Here is a 16222-nt window from a genome sequence, read left to right as displayed (position 1 = left end):
CTTAACTGCCTTCACAAAACTATATATAATACTAGGGTCTTCCTTCCTCTCCCTTCCTTCACAAGCAAAAGAAAAGCACTCAAAACAACGCAGGCAGCAGGGGAAAGAAAGACAGAGAGAGCAGAATTGTAGTACATTTCTAGGTTTTGAGGGGTTTAGTCAGTGACAAAAACCTAGAAACCCTTGTCTACAACTCTTGTCTGCGCCTCTGCTATTTTTGGTGTTGGTTCAACACGCGCGATGGCGTTTAAGGGCAACCCTTTTGCCCTCTTGAACCACGAAGACGACGGTGGCTGTTCACAGCTTCTCTCTCCCCCTAGTGCCCCGGAATCCAGAAAGCCCGCCGGCCATAATAATGGTAGCAGTTGTTTGGCTTGAGTTTTTTTTGCATGAATTAGTTATAGAGTTGCATGGTTAGCAATTGCATGTCTTGAAATCAAGAAAAATGGTAGCAGCAAAAATCTTCCAAACTTTTCTGTTTGACTTTCTTTCCGGTTTGCTCGTTTAATTAGGTTATTGGTGTGATATGTGGATTCTAAGACGTGCAAAATCCGTGTAAACATTAAACAAAGCAATTTGGTTTTGTTGGTTGATAAGTGCAGGCTATCCGCTGTGTGTGTGTGTGTTTTTTTATCTTACCTTTACATGTTAATATGGGTCTTGGTAAAATTTATGCGACGCAAAATTGCATGTTGGGAAATTTTGGGAAGGCAAGAAAAGGTAATTTTTCATTTAAAGAATGTAAATATCTTTCTTTTTTTTTTATTATGGGAAAATTTCGTTTGTTTTCTATTTTTTAGAGAACCTTTTTCTTTTGGGTTGTGCGAATTGTATGCTAATATGTGTTCTCAAATATCTTTCTGTGCTCTTGTATTTAAAGTCCTAGTCTTGATTTTTATTTTTTGGTAAAATTTATTTTATTAAAACCCTTGGTCCAATTAATTAGGGGGGGGGGGGCAATATATCAAGTGTCAGAAGGTTTTACATTTTGATTATTTTGCAAAATCCGTTTTTCCAAAATTGTACTTCTAATTTGGACATGGATGTTGTGCAATCTTGGAATCTGTTTTAAGAATTAATTATTTTCTGCAGTCGTGAAATCTGAAAGAAGGAAAGGAAAGCAAACTGGAAGAGGAGGCAGAGAACGCGGCTCTGTAAGGAACAATAATGCCCAGGAAAAAGGCATTCAGAATAATAATTATCATCACAGCAACGATAACAGGCGCTATGATGGTGGCCAGCGGCAGAATATGGGAGATAATGGTTATCGAAAGAATGATGATGTTCACGAGCAGAACAATGTTGACAAAAGAGGTTATCGAGGAGCCAACTGGGGAAGCTGGAACAACGATTACAACAAATTTGTTAGGCGTGGGGATGGCGAAGTGAAGACTTATGAGGGAAAGGAGGCTGTTGGCGGTAACGAAGAACCCAGGAAGGGGTAAGCATCTTTTGATGAAATATCTATCAACTTAATCCTGCTGCTTGTCTCTTTCTTTATTCGCCTCGAGTAATAGTTCGTTCGTTTGAATTACAATTTTAATTGATGGATCCTTGATCTACAAACAGAAACATGCATGTTAGCTAGTCTGTATCTTTTATAGGTTCTTTTCGCCCCTTCAAAGTAGGATGGACAACCAAATCAGCAACTGGACTGGTTCCTGACTTTTGACATTGTATTCTTGCTCTTTCTTATAACAGGAACCTAATTGTGGGGGTATCCAAAGGACGAGAGCCAGAACAAATTCCTAATGGTGGAAAGGGCTTCAGTGAGCAGAAACGACAAGATAACGTAATACTTCGATCTGCTGCATTTTTTTTTGGTATGCGCGCGCTGTAAAAAGTTAGTTAGTTCGATGTAGATGGGATATTCACACTCTCTTTTCTTAATGTTGGTACGCAGACGATGACTTTGCAACAATATGACAAGCAGCTTCTTGAGAAGAGGAAGGCCTTGGAAGCTTTCAAGAAAGAGGAAAGGAAAGTGACACTGGACGAGGAACTCGACTCGATGCAGCTTGTTGGCAAGAAGAAAGATGACGTTGCTTCTGCTAAGCAGGTCGGGATTCAAAAAAAACCCTCCATTTATGTTTTCATTCTCCTCGCTTTGTTTTTTCTCTCAGTTTCAACAACCATATGTAAAACTTGCAATATGATCATATTCTTTCTGCATTATTTAGAATTCTGAGACAGAGAAGCTCAAGAAGGACGATGGCCTTGGAACGACGAATGAGAAGGTACGATGGGTGAGTGGTCGCCATGCAACCACCACCACGAAGGATGAAGCTCTTAAGGCTGGTGATTCCCCTAAAGTTCCTAGTAAAGCTCCTGAGAGTGGGAATTCCCATAGGAATCCTCCTGTCAAAACTCCTGATGTTGAGGACCGCAAACAGTTCCCCGTGCTCGAGAGGGTGTCGAAAAATTCCAACCCTCGTTAGCATAATAACTTGGACTAGTATTATCCACTACTTCTTTGAGAAGTATGTTGAACGATCATAATTTCTTTCTGGTTCACTATCTATCATTCATGAAATTTTCTTTTGCAGCTAGCCTTTTTGCTGCTAGTCTTTGCTCTCGTTTGTGTGTTCTTGTTGGGCATAGAATGCCCAATCGGCTAAATTATTTATGCCATGGGTTGAATATGTGTTCTTGTTTTTACTTCGGATTTAATTATTAGTTTAGGAAATTACTTATCCTGGCGTTTGTGGAGTAAATTCTTGAATTATGATGAAAAAAAAAAGAGTTTCTACAAGTAAGGCTATTGGTGGAGGCGTTTCTAAAATGAGGTTGTTCGCATTTGTTGAATGCGAACTTACTTAGCTCGCATTCGGCAAATGCGAGCTAGGATACATTTTTTTTAAAAAAAAAAAGTACCTCGCATTTCTCTGTCTCTTTCACCTAAACCCAAAAACAGAGCTCCGTTCTTTACGTCAAACATTCGGCATTCAAATCCATAAGCAGAGGGGCAGAAATTGGAACGAAACTTTGCACACCCAGCTCACTCTCTCGTCTTTTGCGTAGCTAGACAGCAGTCCAAGCTTCCAAGAGGAAATTGCCCAAAATCCCTCAATCTCTTTCTTTCTCGTCGGTTGTTGTCCGCCATTGTTGAGCTTCCACCAGACGCCATTTGCACCCCAACCAGCTGCCATTTCTGCCTCAGCAGTCATCCCCAACCAATTTTGTGACCCTTTGCGCTGCACATTTTCTTTTCCCTTCGCAAATGGCTTTCAAATTCGTGGCTGTGCATCGCAAATTGTCTCTGAAGTATGTGGCTTTGTGACTATCCTGTCTGGAACATTCCTTCTCCACAAGACCAAGGACATGGGAGGTGTAAGCAGCACTAGTAACACGCCCGTGCCATCTCCGGTATTCCTGGCATCACGCCAGAATTCTGCGGTCTGAGCTTTGAGATGAGATTGCATTCTGCGGTCTGAGCACAGTGACCTCGCATTTAAGAGATGCGAGGTAACTGACCTCGCATTTCATAAATGCGAGGTCTGGTTTTCTTTTTTCTTTTGTTTTTTGGATTTCGTTGGAGGAAAATTCAAGAGATTTCGCATTCAGCAAATGCGAGTCGAGGGAGCTCGCATTTGCTGAATGCGAAGATCCCTTGGACAGAACCCCACACTCAAAATGCCCCATTTGTAGAATTTTTTTAAAATTCATCATAATTTTAGAAATTTCTCCAACTTTGTGGTGTTAGATTATTAATACTACTGTGACTCGTGTGTGATGTGGCGTAAGGAATCGTACTCGGGAAATAATTTGTCTTTTCTTGCACAACTGAGTTGCATATTAACAAAGGCCTGCGGCTTCTTTTGCTTGTTTCTGACTCATACCTTCGGGTTATTTGATTACTAACATGTCTTGTAAACTTGGACCGGGTGAATGGCAGATTTTTTGTTTCTATAGTTTCTATAGCTTTTTTTTTTTTGGACGGTTAGATGATTGATTCATTGCGGTTGGCCCAATTCCGACACTTGAAGAGTGAAACTGAATGTCTTACTTCTTCTCTTATTGGAGATTTGCTTCAAAATGCAATATAAAAGCGGAGGAGAACAATGAAGGGAAATTGCTCAATTGAGCAGAGTGCAAGAATTGTTTTAGCAATCAGTCGTCTTTACAGTTTAATAACAACTTAAAAAAGTTGATAAGGGTATTGAGAGACCTTTAATAGCTGTTGTATCAATTGGTTTGGACAAGAAATATTCCCTTTAATAACTTTTGTTCATTAGTTTTGGACAAGGAATATTAAAATATTTAACATCATAAACAATTTACAACACTCAAATCTAAAATTAACTACAAATCAATCTATAAAATCATTACTAAATTGTTATTTTAATAAAAAAATGTATTTAGAAATATTTATATTTCATAATTATTAATATATTGTTTGGATCCAGGTCAAATACGAATCTTATATTATGTATCCAACCTGTTTTTTTTTTTTCCTTTTTTTTTTGTTAGAGGAAACGGATTCGGATCCAGATTTGGATATTGAAATTATTTTTCAATCCAAACTCGAAAAAATTTATTGGATCCGAATCAGATCCAGATTTAAATCCGTTTCATTGCCACCCCTAGCGATCCCCCGTCCCCCCCAACCCCAGTTTAAAGCGGAGGGGAATTACCTCCCCCCAGTTGCCATCCTTGCGAGTATCTAATGGAAACACACACACGTTTGATGCAAGAAAGACTGGGCTTGTTGGCATTCACGGCAAAACTTATCGGGCCTTCATGTATTGACAGAAAGTTTCCATGTCAGAATATTTGGGCTAATGCCCATTTTGCCTGTTGTTCTATCAGGACTCCGAAGTTCCAGATTTCGTCTTCTTTGAATCCAGATGCCCTCAACCGACGGGCTTCCTTATGCTTACAAAATTCGTGTCTTTACTTGTATGATTCAGGGGCGCAGCAAACTACAGTGTAAGGTTGATTTTCCACGTCACATGGCACCAGATTTATTTAGTATTATTGTCGGGATGAAGAGAAATCTGGGGCGTGCAATGTGCAGTTAGTATTATTGTGGGTGCACCAGATTATAACATAATCCAGCCCTTATCTGGTTCATTTTGTAAGCGAGGAAAAAGACGAATGAGGAGTTGTTGTTTGTGGGGGTGTGTGTGGGGGGAGACATTTTGGAGATGATGCTATCGAGGACTGAGGGAATGACACGTCCGTGGTGTAGATATGCGTACGGACGGTGATCTGATCCCAGTTGGCAGCAAAAGTAGCGGCGGGTGGCGGACGGAGCAGATGCAGAGGATCCCATAGCCACCTCACATCTCCAAGGACTGATCGGGTGTATCCTCCCTCCGCCATCCGCGACCATGACTCCGCCCATCGATGTATGTCATCATCCCATCATTCATCATTTAAATCTCCAATTATTCCATCTGAAGAACCGCTCTTCTGGCCGTTGCTGTATCTATGTTGCATTTGCAGCCCCATGCAAACCCCTTTTTTCTTGTGCTTGCTACTAATTTGTTTCTTTTCTCCTTTTTAATTTTATTTTTCTCGTAAATACTACCATGAGTCGTACTAAGTCGTCTAGGCCTATAGTTAGACGACAGAAATATTTTTATCGGTCAAGTGATCGTAAAATCTTTTATTTTCATTATTTAACCATCCTCTTTCTCTCGCTTCATTGTAAGGACTGGTAAGGGTGTAAAACGAAATCGAAATCGATAATTCGGAACTTTGAAATCGAAATTTTTCGAAATTTTGGTATCAGAATTTTCGATCGATTTCGATTTCGAATTCGTTCCGAATTTAATTCGGAATTCGGTAAATTTCGATTTCACCGAATTCATAAATATAAAAATTATTATTATTATATAAATATTATATTATGCATATATATATATATATATGAAAAACAGATTTGAAATCAAAATAGGAATCCCGAATTCAATTTCGATTTGAAAAATCTCATTACCGAATTCGACCAATTTGAAATCGGATATTCCGATTTTCATTCTGAATTACCGAATTCAAAATTCTGAATTCAATTCGAATTCGGTCAGTAAATCAGAATTTTTTTATTTTGCACACCCCTAAGGACTGGGGCTTTTTTCTTCTTTTCCCTTTGTTTTTATAGATTACAAACTATTTTTGAACAATATTCCAACTTCTCAAAAGAAAATTGAATTTTTCCATCTGAAGATTTTATTGACTAACTTTTAAATGCTACGGAATGGACCCATGAGTGTTTGGATTCTTGTTTTGTGTACGCAGCATCCACCAAGTGCCTAACGCACTTTAGACTGACTGACTAGAGATGGCAATAGGGGCGGGTGCCCGCGCGGGGGGCTCTCGGGGCGGGGGGAATTTTTTCCCCCCGCTTAGAAACGGGGTGGGGGACGGGGAAGTATACCCCCGCCCCACCACCCGCAAAAAATATATATATATTATATATATAATTATATATAATATGTAAGTTAATTAGTTATAAATTTATGATAATGATATTATTAGTTAGATGTATTATATAATGTATAGTAGTTTATGTAATATAATTGATATTATCAATTATATGAATAATTATACGTGTCTACTAATAAAATTTATTAATTAGTTATACTAAATTTACTAATACATTTATACTAAATTTCTAATTACACTTAATAGAATAACACTTTTTTCTCAAAAAAAAGCACAAACACAATAATGAATTAGTGATTGCATTTGTACTAAAAGTGAAAACTTGACTATTTTAGTTATATTTATTTCATCATATTGGATTGTATTCAAATAACTTCTGTTTGATTGTTTTTATGAGTTTCAATTGTAAAATTATAATGAATAATAATTTGGTGATGTGTTGATATTTTAGTACTTGATTATTTATTAAAATTTAATTATAATAAAATTTTATTAACCCCGCGGGGGCACCCGGGGAGGAAGCGGGGCAAGGCGGGGCGGGAGCGGGAGGCGGGGGACGGGGGGAACTAATAGGCAACGGGGCGGGGGACGGGGGAGGGGTCCCCCGCCCCAATCCCGCCCCGTTGCCATCCCTATGACTGACAGTTAGTCAGCTTAAAGCCTTCACCGATCTTTAAAAATCTCAAATCAAGCATCCACAACTCAACTCACATAATAATGAAATTTATATCATGGTTTATCACGTCCTCAACGCATGTTAATGATTAACTATCTGATTCCCCCTTCTATTGTACTTGATTTGGTGGATTATGGTGTATTCTGGGCATGACTTAGGTGGCTTTAGGTAAGAAGGTTTTGGAACGGAGAATTGAAATAAATTTCATAATTGTTATTTGGCCTATTACTATCGGAATTGAGATTTTGAAATTATATCTAAAAATTTGGAATTCCTCGGTTCCCTAATAACCTGGAGGGTTTTGGACAAAAGTACAACTCTTATTCATATCTAATTTATAAAAAATTAGGAATGGCAATTGGGGCACTCGTTCCACGAGGACTAATAGGGCAAACATTGGGGCTGGGGGAATTTTTTCCCCCATTAGAAACGGGGCCCGCCCCGTCACTCGTTAAAAAAATTAATATATAATTATATACATATATAATTATAATAATAAATATATTTATATTTATATTTATTATATACACGCATATATTATCAATATAATTATATTATATTATTATATACACGTATATAATATATAATATAAATATCTATATATATTATAATTATTTAATTAAACATAATAATTATTATAAACATATTAATATTATACTACTGTATACTATAATTATACTAATATATATTATATGTGTGTATATAATTATAATATATATGTCTATATAATAATATATTATATAATTATATATACTATATATTTATAATTAATTTTATTATTATAAATATAATAATTATATTTTATGTGTATATACTAATATATTATAATTATAATGTATATTTAATTTATTATATACATTATAATTATATAATATATTAGAATAATTAATATTTATATATATTATATAATTATAATTATATATATTTATATTATAATATTAGTATAATTATATTTAATTATATATAATATTTAATTTAATTGGTTACAAATTTATAATAATGATATTATTAGTTATATGTATTATATAATGTATATTAGTATATGTAATATAATTAATATTATCAATTATACTAATAATTATAACTATTTACTAATAAAAATTATTAATTAATGATACTAAATTCACTAATATATTAAATTAGTAAAAATTTCTTATATCTCATTTCGAAAGAGCTAACGAATCAAATATCAATTATAATAATGGTATGCATTTCTGATACTGAACAAAATAGATGTGTTGAAATAACTGACTCTATTCTAACTTATGATGAATGTTCTCATATTCAAATTCGATTCCAAACGTACGAACCAAGTGCCTACTTAAAATTGATCACGACGCGTTACGATTATGGTGTAGTCAAATCACAAATGTTCTTGTGAGTAAATTTTTTTGGTAAAGCCCACCTGTCGTCTGGACCCCTAAGATCGATTAGGCGTGTAAATTTCAACGTAAAAAAGTGCGATACAGCTCTTCCCCCCGAGGGACAAAGGGGTATTGTCTTTTGTTAACTTTGACGACCTTCATGGCCAAATCTTTAACTGCTTCTTCGCTAACACAAATCAAAATTAACATGCCAAACTTTAAATGCCTGCTGATATATATATGTCAAATGTGAATTATGGTAGTAATCACGATTTTTTTTTTTTTTTATTAGAAGTGAAAGTAATCAGGATTAGAAACACACATACTGGAATTCCCAGGTTCGAATTGGGTACGGGCCAAAAAAATTTTTTTTGTGTCGTTGGGAATTGTTCCATCAAAATAATAATGCTCATAAATCAATCATGTTTCAACTTTCACCGTGTTGTAGAAGAGCAACTAACACAAGAATAAACCAGCGGCAGCAAGATAGTGCTGCTTTACGAGAAAACAATTGCTTCGAGATCGTGCAACCATTATATTAGTAACCAGCTACGGTCAACAAAACGAAATGGAAATCCCTACTTGGCCTTCTCAGAAGTCAGAACTTGGAAAATCTTTGTCCGTAAAATTATAACGAGAGTGTTTGGATACCCAAACTATCTCAAATAATATTTTGCTTGTATCATAAACACATTTCCCAACCTATCTTTTTATATTCTCAATCACCTTTTTATCTCACATACATCACATCACAAAAAATGCTACAGTAATTATTCAAAATAATATTTCAAATTAATGTTACGCTAGCTAGTGAATGAATATATATATACTAAAATGTTAGATATATATATATATATATATATATATATATAGTAAAATGTCCACCTGCAAAGTCAGCTAGACTTGAGTTTTGTTTTTGGTCAAAATAGTAACTTTATTTTTCATGGTAAGAACTTTACAGTAATTGGACAAGGATCCAAGCAAAAAGCATAACCATCCTATAATGTTCATTGATGCATTAGCATCTAAGATTGGGGTTTATCCATTCTTCATCTAACCAGATGATTACTAGTATGAATTTTATTTTTTCGATAGCATCACTGCTACAGGAATGGCTACTACATTAAGTGTTTTGAGAGTAGGGTTTTCAAAATTTAGAAGCAAAATAATTAATTGATTATTTATTTATTTATATAATTGGCCCCTAGTTAATAGCTAATCAAAGTCTATCGCAGGCAAGGATTTTCAACATATCATGATATCGATGACAATTAAGATCAAACTTTTGGACTTCAACATTATTATAACACATAACATTATTATATATATATATATATATATATATATATACATAACACATAACATTATTATTATAATCTCGAAGCACAGCATTCAACATGACGTGACGTGTCCTCCCACCCCTTTGAATACCACGTGCCTTTTTTTTATTTTTTTTTAATTTTTTATAGTACTAGTGGTAAAAAAGTATAAAGAAACCATGCAAACGTTCACCGTTTTCTCATCATAGGAATAGGATGCTTCTTCGTGGTATTATCTTTTTTTCTTAATCGATTTGATTTCATATTTAAGAGCGATATATATATCATACTGACGGTGCTTTTCATAGCCGCCGAGTACAGTGATTAACCATTTCCATTCTGGTGATTAACAAACTAGTAGTTAACAGTAGTGCAACATCCAACCAATCATAACTCGACGCGTGAGGTGGAAAACGTGAATTTTTGTCACTGAAAAAGTTAAGAAACGCTTGGGATCAACTCCTGCAAATATTTACGCTTTTAAAAACGCGAAAACAAACATCCCTATTGGCTTTATAAAATCAGTGGTTCAGTGCAGCATGGCATCAAGTACGGGCCGGGGTCGACTACGACGAGAGGAAAAAAATTTCTTTTTCAGTACGATGGAAGGATGGGGATTTAAGAGGGCAAAAGAGAGAGGGAGGATGAAATTAGAACCTCTAATTGTTGGAGATGATGAGTGTCTGTTGTTATTAAAACTGCCTAATTTTGTTAATACACGTCAAATGTGTTAGCTTTTCTTTTAAATTGGATCGTGATTTTCTGCCAAAAAAAAAAATTACATTTTTTATAAACACATTTTTTAATCATCTCGTTACCTCACATACATCAAATCGTTACAGTACATTTTTTTTTAAAAAAAAAAATCTTAATATAGCAATCCAAACAGGGATTGCCAGGGATATGAACAAGGTGATATGAGATTTATAGTTCTAACTTTCATACTTTTCCCTTGTATAAGATTCAAAATCTACTGCGAGTCCCTTGAATTTTTAGTGCAATTGTAGTTGCATGGTGCATTTTTGGCAAGGTCAACCTAAGAGCTTTTAGTACAAACTTATTCCGCATCTCTATGAACATGAAATTGGTTATTCGAGGCCGTGAACGTTGAAATGTCTAGTTTAAATTGAATAACTTTTGGTACAAGTAAAGTTACCACCGACCCAAATTACATCATACCATGCCATTCTGGTAGAATATGTTTTGAAGAAACCAATCAAATTTGGTTCGAAAAGAATAAATGAATTAGAAGCCGGCTGTCAAATTGAAGATGAAGAAGAAGTAGTAAAAAAAAGGCCAGAGGGGTTTGCCGGCCCCTTGCATGAGGAGTGACGAGTCCTTCCGCGTAGATGCCAGCTGCTATGGCCACGGATTCCCTGATTGCCTACGCAGGCTACACCTTGGACCACTCTCCCTCTCCCCTCCCGGGACCCACCCCAACTTCACACACTCACACACTACCGCTACTGTACTACACTTGCACTCTCTCCTAAACGAAACACTTACACGCCCCCTCCCCTCCTCCTGTCTCATTCCCATCAGTCTCTCATTCTTCTTCTCTACACTAAACTGTACCCAGCCCGCCACGCTGCCCAGTGCCCTCCAACTCTCCAACTCTACCTCCCCAGCCAAGCTAAGGATAACAAAAGGGAAACCCAATTAGTGGTAGAAGTGCCTTAGGTAATCAGGTATAAAAATATATTATAGTTAGTTTCTTTATTATTCTTCTTCTTATCAAAAAGCCCTCAGACATATGAAACAGAGCAGTAACTCCACCGTGTTCTGCTTAGCCTTTACTGGCAATAAAGGAAAAAATTTCCCATGAATATTACTACTCATAATAATCATCCACATTTATTCCGATCCTGTTTTTCCTCCGTTTTTCTGCTAAAATCTTGAGAGATCAAGGAAGGGGGGCTCTTGCCAATTTCTTGAAGGGACAAGAAATGGCGAAAAGTGGGGTGCTGGAGGATGGAGATGGTGATCCGGTGGTGGCGGCGGCGGCAAAGGTGATGGAATTGAAGAGGGAATTGCAGAAGATTGTCAAAGCAATTGCTGAGGGTGATGATGTTAATTTGGACGCCCTGGATAAGGCCCACCGGTTGCTTTGTGCTCTCAAGGAGTTGAAGATTAAGAAGCGATCCTTGTCTTCCAAGATTCACGATTCCTCCTCTCTAACTGTCCCCGACGAGTTTCGCTGCCCGCTTTCCGAAGAACTCATGAGGGATCCTGTTATTGTCGCCACCGGTCAGGTACCCACCAATTATCCTCCTTTCTTTCCCTTGCGAGGTTTCCTTGGAATTTTTAGTTTTTTTTTTCCTGTTTGGGGATAATTCCATGTGGGTTTTGGCGAATTGGGACGACTGTAGTGACATTGTGGGGTTCTAAAGATTGAAGAGATTTAAACTTGATACTGGAATTTGAAGTGGCAAGTGTCTTCTGACACCGCCCAAAAGTACAAAGGCAGACGAGAAGAAAAGGGCAACTTTGTTTCTTTCGTGTTCTTTTGTTTGGTTGTGCTGGTTTAGTGTTTATTTTTCTTGCATTTGTCTAAATTTAGTATGTGGGTTGCGTGTTACATGGCTGAATAAATTTGATGAATTGCTCATCATTTGAATGGATTATGGAAGTAGCAATTTTCCCATGGGCTGATAGAAGCTCTTATGTGCTTGATTTGGACTATAGAACGCCAAATGGCCTTTGGTGGCGTAATAGGTTTTAGTTGACTGGTATACTAGTGAATTGTGAGGGAGAACGCGGAGCTTGGGTTATTTTTTGTTGTCTTCACAAATGGTTTCGCAGGACTTTCTTAAACTAGTTTAGAATTGTGGCTTCAGACAGAGATCAATTCTGGAATTGATGAGACCGAAAGCCTCTACTGCTTGTGAAGTAGAGTACTATCCATACGACACATGTGTGGAAAGCAAAGGCGTATTGCAGTTTATTTTTTATCTTTTTCATTTGAGTAGGGTTAAATTTGGTGATTTTTTTTCCCTTTTGGTTGATATTTTGTTTCCCTTCCCCGTGATATTTTACTCAAAACTTTCGCCACTAATCTTGCAGACTTATGATAGACCCTTCATTCAGAAATGGTTAAAAGGTGGAAATAGGACATGTCCCCGGACTCAACAAGTACTTTCGCATACTATTCTTACGCCTAATCACTTGATTAGAGAAATGATATCACAATGGTGCAAGAACAATGGGATCCAATTGCCAGACCCCACGCAGTATTCTGAGGATGATGGGCCAACAGAAGCTGATAGGGACCGTTTCATTTCTTTGCTTTCAAAGATGTCTTCTTCATTATCTGATCAAAAGGAATCAGCTAGGGATCTGCGGCTGTTGACCAAAAGGATGCCTTCATTCCGAGCCCTATTTGGTGAATCTGTTGACGCGATACCTCAATTGCTATCTCCCATATCTAAAAGCAAGTCTCCAAGTGATATTCACCCTGACATGCAAGAAGACATAATCACAACCCTTTTGAATCTTTCCATTCATGACAACAATAAGAAGCTTGTGGCAGAAACCCCAATGGTTATTCCTCTTCTTATGGATGCCTTACGATCGGGAACTATAGAAACAAGGAGCAATGCTGCAGCTGCTCTGTTCACATTGTCAGCCCTCGACTCCAATAAAGCACTGATAGGAAAATCTGGTGCATTGAAACCCCTGATTGATCTTCTAGATGAAGGTCACAACATAGCAATGAAAGATGTGGCATCAGCAATCTTTAATTTGTGTATCCTTCATGAGAATAAGGCAAGAGCTGTTAGAGATGGTGCTGTGAAGGTGATCCTGAAAAAGATCACAAATAGAGTGCTGGTGGATGAGTTATTGGCCATCCTTGCCATGCTCTCAAACAATCAGAAGGCTGTGGAGGAAATGGTAGAGTTTGAAGCTGTTCCATGCTTATTTAGTATAATGAGAGAGACCGCATGTGCTCGCAACAAGGAGAACTGCATCGCTATTCTTTACACTATTTGTTTCAGTGATCGGACAAAGTGGAAGGAGATGAGAGAAGAAGATAGAACTTATGGTACAATCTCTCAGCTTGTTCAAAATGGTACTTCAAGAGCCAAGAGAAAGGCCAGTGGCATTCTTGAGAGACTAAATAGGGCTGTCAATCTTACCCACACAGCATGATGCAGCCACTCCAGTCTTACCCTGCACAAACCCTGTAAATTCTACTACAATCCTTTCTCTCTTCCGTACTGCTACTATACTGCTGAAGGCAGGCAGCTTGTGGGTTTTTCCTCAAAACTAGCGTTATTGTACATTCTGTGACGTCACCAAGGTTTTGATCTTGAGGTTTATGGATTTATTCGTACAGTCTTTGTGAATGATTACAACAGGGAGCTTTTGGTATAAGATTCTGTCTTTTATATTGCTCAATAATCAGTGCACATGGCTTTGTTTAGTAGGCTGCTTCCCTTTGTGCTGCTACTAGTTAAAAATGTCCAATCCGCAGCTCTCTGCGCCTCCAATTTAAAGTCTCCAATTTGTGTTTATAAGATTTTCTTTGGTGATTGCCTAATTATGCTTATGCTTAACCTAGGTGCATCCCTGTTTCAATTATTTGAACATTAGCAAATGCTTGCATTGGTTTCTTGAGTTGTCTGCAGGCAACAAACTCCGCTTCCCACCGGTGGATAAAGAGGTATAAATATTGTCGCTGTGCGAAACATATTCTAATCTCCCACACCTTTTGAATGCTAGTGGTCAGTGGATAAATCATCTTGCAGTTCTGGTTGCAGAAAAGAATTGAGCAATTGACTGAGTTCCCCCCAAACTTGCAACTGTTATTGGTGCATTTGTGCTGGAGTTTTCGTTGGTTCTAATAAACCAGATTTTGCCTTCTTCTCTATGTGAAATGCTTACAGCGTTATGAAGATCATGGAATGATTCGATGAATAGTTACCAGTTCTGACTTCTAGAGTTAAGGGATTACAACGGGAGAAGCGTGCCCGTATTGAATGCGGTGGTGGTCCAAAACTTCATCTACTCCGACCATGCGTTGAGACCCGTTTCTGAGCGTTCGTCAGAAAACTGAACAAAAAGGGAAGGCACAGAGAGAGAGAGAGAGAGAGAGCGATGATTTCGAATTGAAGTTAAATGGGAATTACAGGATTTAATTGCCATCAAAACATGGGCACTTTGAGTTATTCTTTGGATTGGAGGAAAGGAATTAAGAGGATAGTGGAAGACGGTTTCTATTGATTTTGGTTGGATAGGACATGGAAGGAAAAGAGAGGTTTCTATAATTCTATTCATTTTGGTTGGATGGGACATGGAAGGAAAAGAGAGGAAATGCTGAAATTTTGTTTGAATTGAGAAAGGGGAAAAAAATCGAAGATGAGAAAAAATGATTTTTTTTTAAAATTAAATTATTTATATTAAATCTAGTTCGTTTCACTAGTATTTCTTCCGGCCAAAACCATTAATCCAACAAATTTACTGTATCATTATTCTTCTTATCCTTTCCTTTCCCTCCAATGCCTGAGTTACCTTCCCGGTGGTTTAGCGCGGTGCGGTGGGGTGGGGGCGCTGGAAGGAAGTAGTGAAGATACCTCTGAATTGTGATATATATATATATATATATATGCATGCATGCATGCTTCTCGTGCGGATTACAAAAGTATCAGATTCTTGGAATCTCAGGACCTTCATGTCCCGCCACCGGTAGCAGTAGACGTAGCAGTCTTTTGGCATTTTTTTTACCACCTTGTGCGTGCATGGAATTTCCAACATGTTAAAAGGTATAATTATTGACCAGTGGTAGCCGTGGTGGGTGAATATTACTGGTAGCCTTGCTTCGCTACAAACATACTCTAATATTAATGTGTGATATGATATCCCCCCTCCTCTTTCCAAGGTATCAATACCATAATGACTTCATTAAATAATTCATTCCGAACAAGAAAAAATTGCAACGAGCGGGGTAAGACGATCACGATGTGATGGCCACAAAGCAATGTGATTTTTAAAAAAAAAAAAAATTGCTTGTATGTTGGTTACGAGAATTTCCTTGTCTTTTTTTTTTTTCCCCGAAAACGATAACAATTATATAATCTATTTTATTCTAAACTGCAGGAAAGGGAGAGCCTAAAAAAACTTGTGTCAGGGGTTAGCAGGTATATAATAAGCCAGGTATATAGATCTTATTAGATCCAAGGGGTGTTTTAACACCATCCTTGAATTTTGTTCGCTGCAGGTGAGAGCTGAACGCCTGCCTTCAGCCATTGGTGGCCACTGAGCCAAGCTCACTGGTCATGAGAATTTCCTTTTTCAAGTTGTTGATTTGTTTCATTTGCTTCTTCTTCCGCCAGAAAAGTGCTGCTATATCCACTAGCCACTGGCTAAGATTGCACTTAGGTTTCGTATCCCATGTGTACATACATTTTTTTCATACGTATATATAGGTTTACAGATATCGATATAATGGTGCACGTTCCGATACACTCCTATTTCAT

At 37.3% G+C, this 16222-nt stretch overlaps 1 protein-coding gene across 1 annotated transcript; it reads left to right on the top strand.

The window, feature by feature from the left end:
- Positions 1 to 11277: 11277 nt before the first annotated feature.
- On the top strand, positions 11278 to 14147 carry LOC113732497 (U-box domain-containing protein 9-like). Its single transcript, XM_027258310.2, has 2 exons — positions 11278 to 11998; positions 12810 to 14147. Exons 1-2 carry the CDS (start codon positions 11693 to 11695, stop codon positions 13893 to 13895), a joined length of 1392 nt encoding a protein of 463 aa, XP_027114111.1. The 5' UTR covers positions 11278 to 11692; the 3' UTR covers positions 13896 to 14147.
- The last annotated feature ends 2075 nt before the right edge of the window (positions 14148 to 16222 follow it).

Source organism: Coffea arabica, chromosome 1c, assembly GCF_036785885.1.
Source record: "Coffea arabica cultivar ET-39 chromosome 1c, Coffea Arabica ET-39 HiFi, whole genome shotgun sequence".
NCBI lineage: Eukaryota > Viridiplantae > Streptophyta > Magnoliopsida > Gentianales > Rubiaceae > Coffea > Coffea arabica.
Note: the sequence above shows the minus strand (reverse complement) of the source record. Positions and strands in the feature narration are given on the sequence as shown.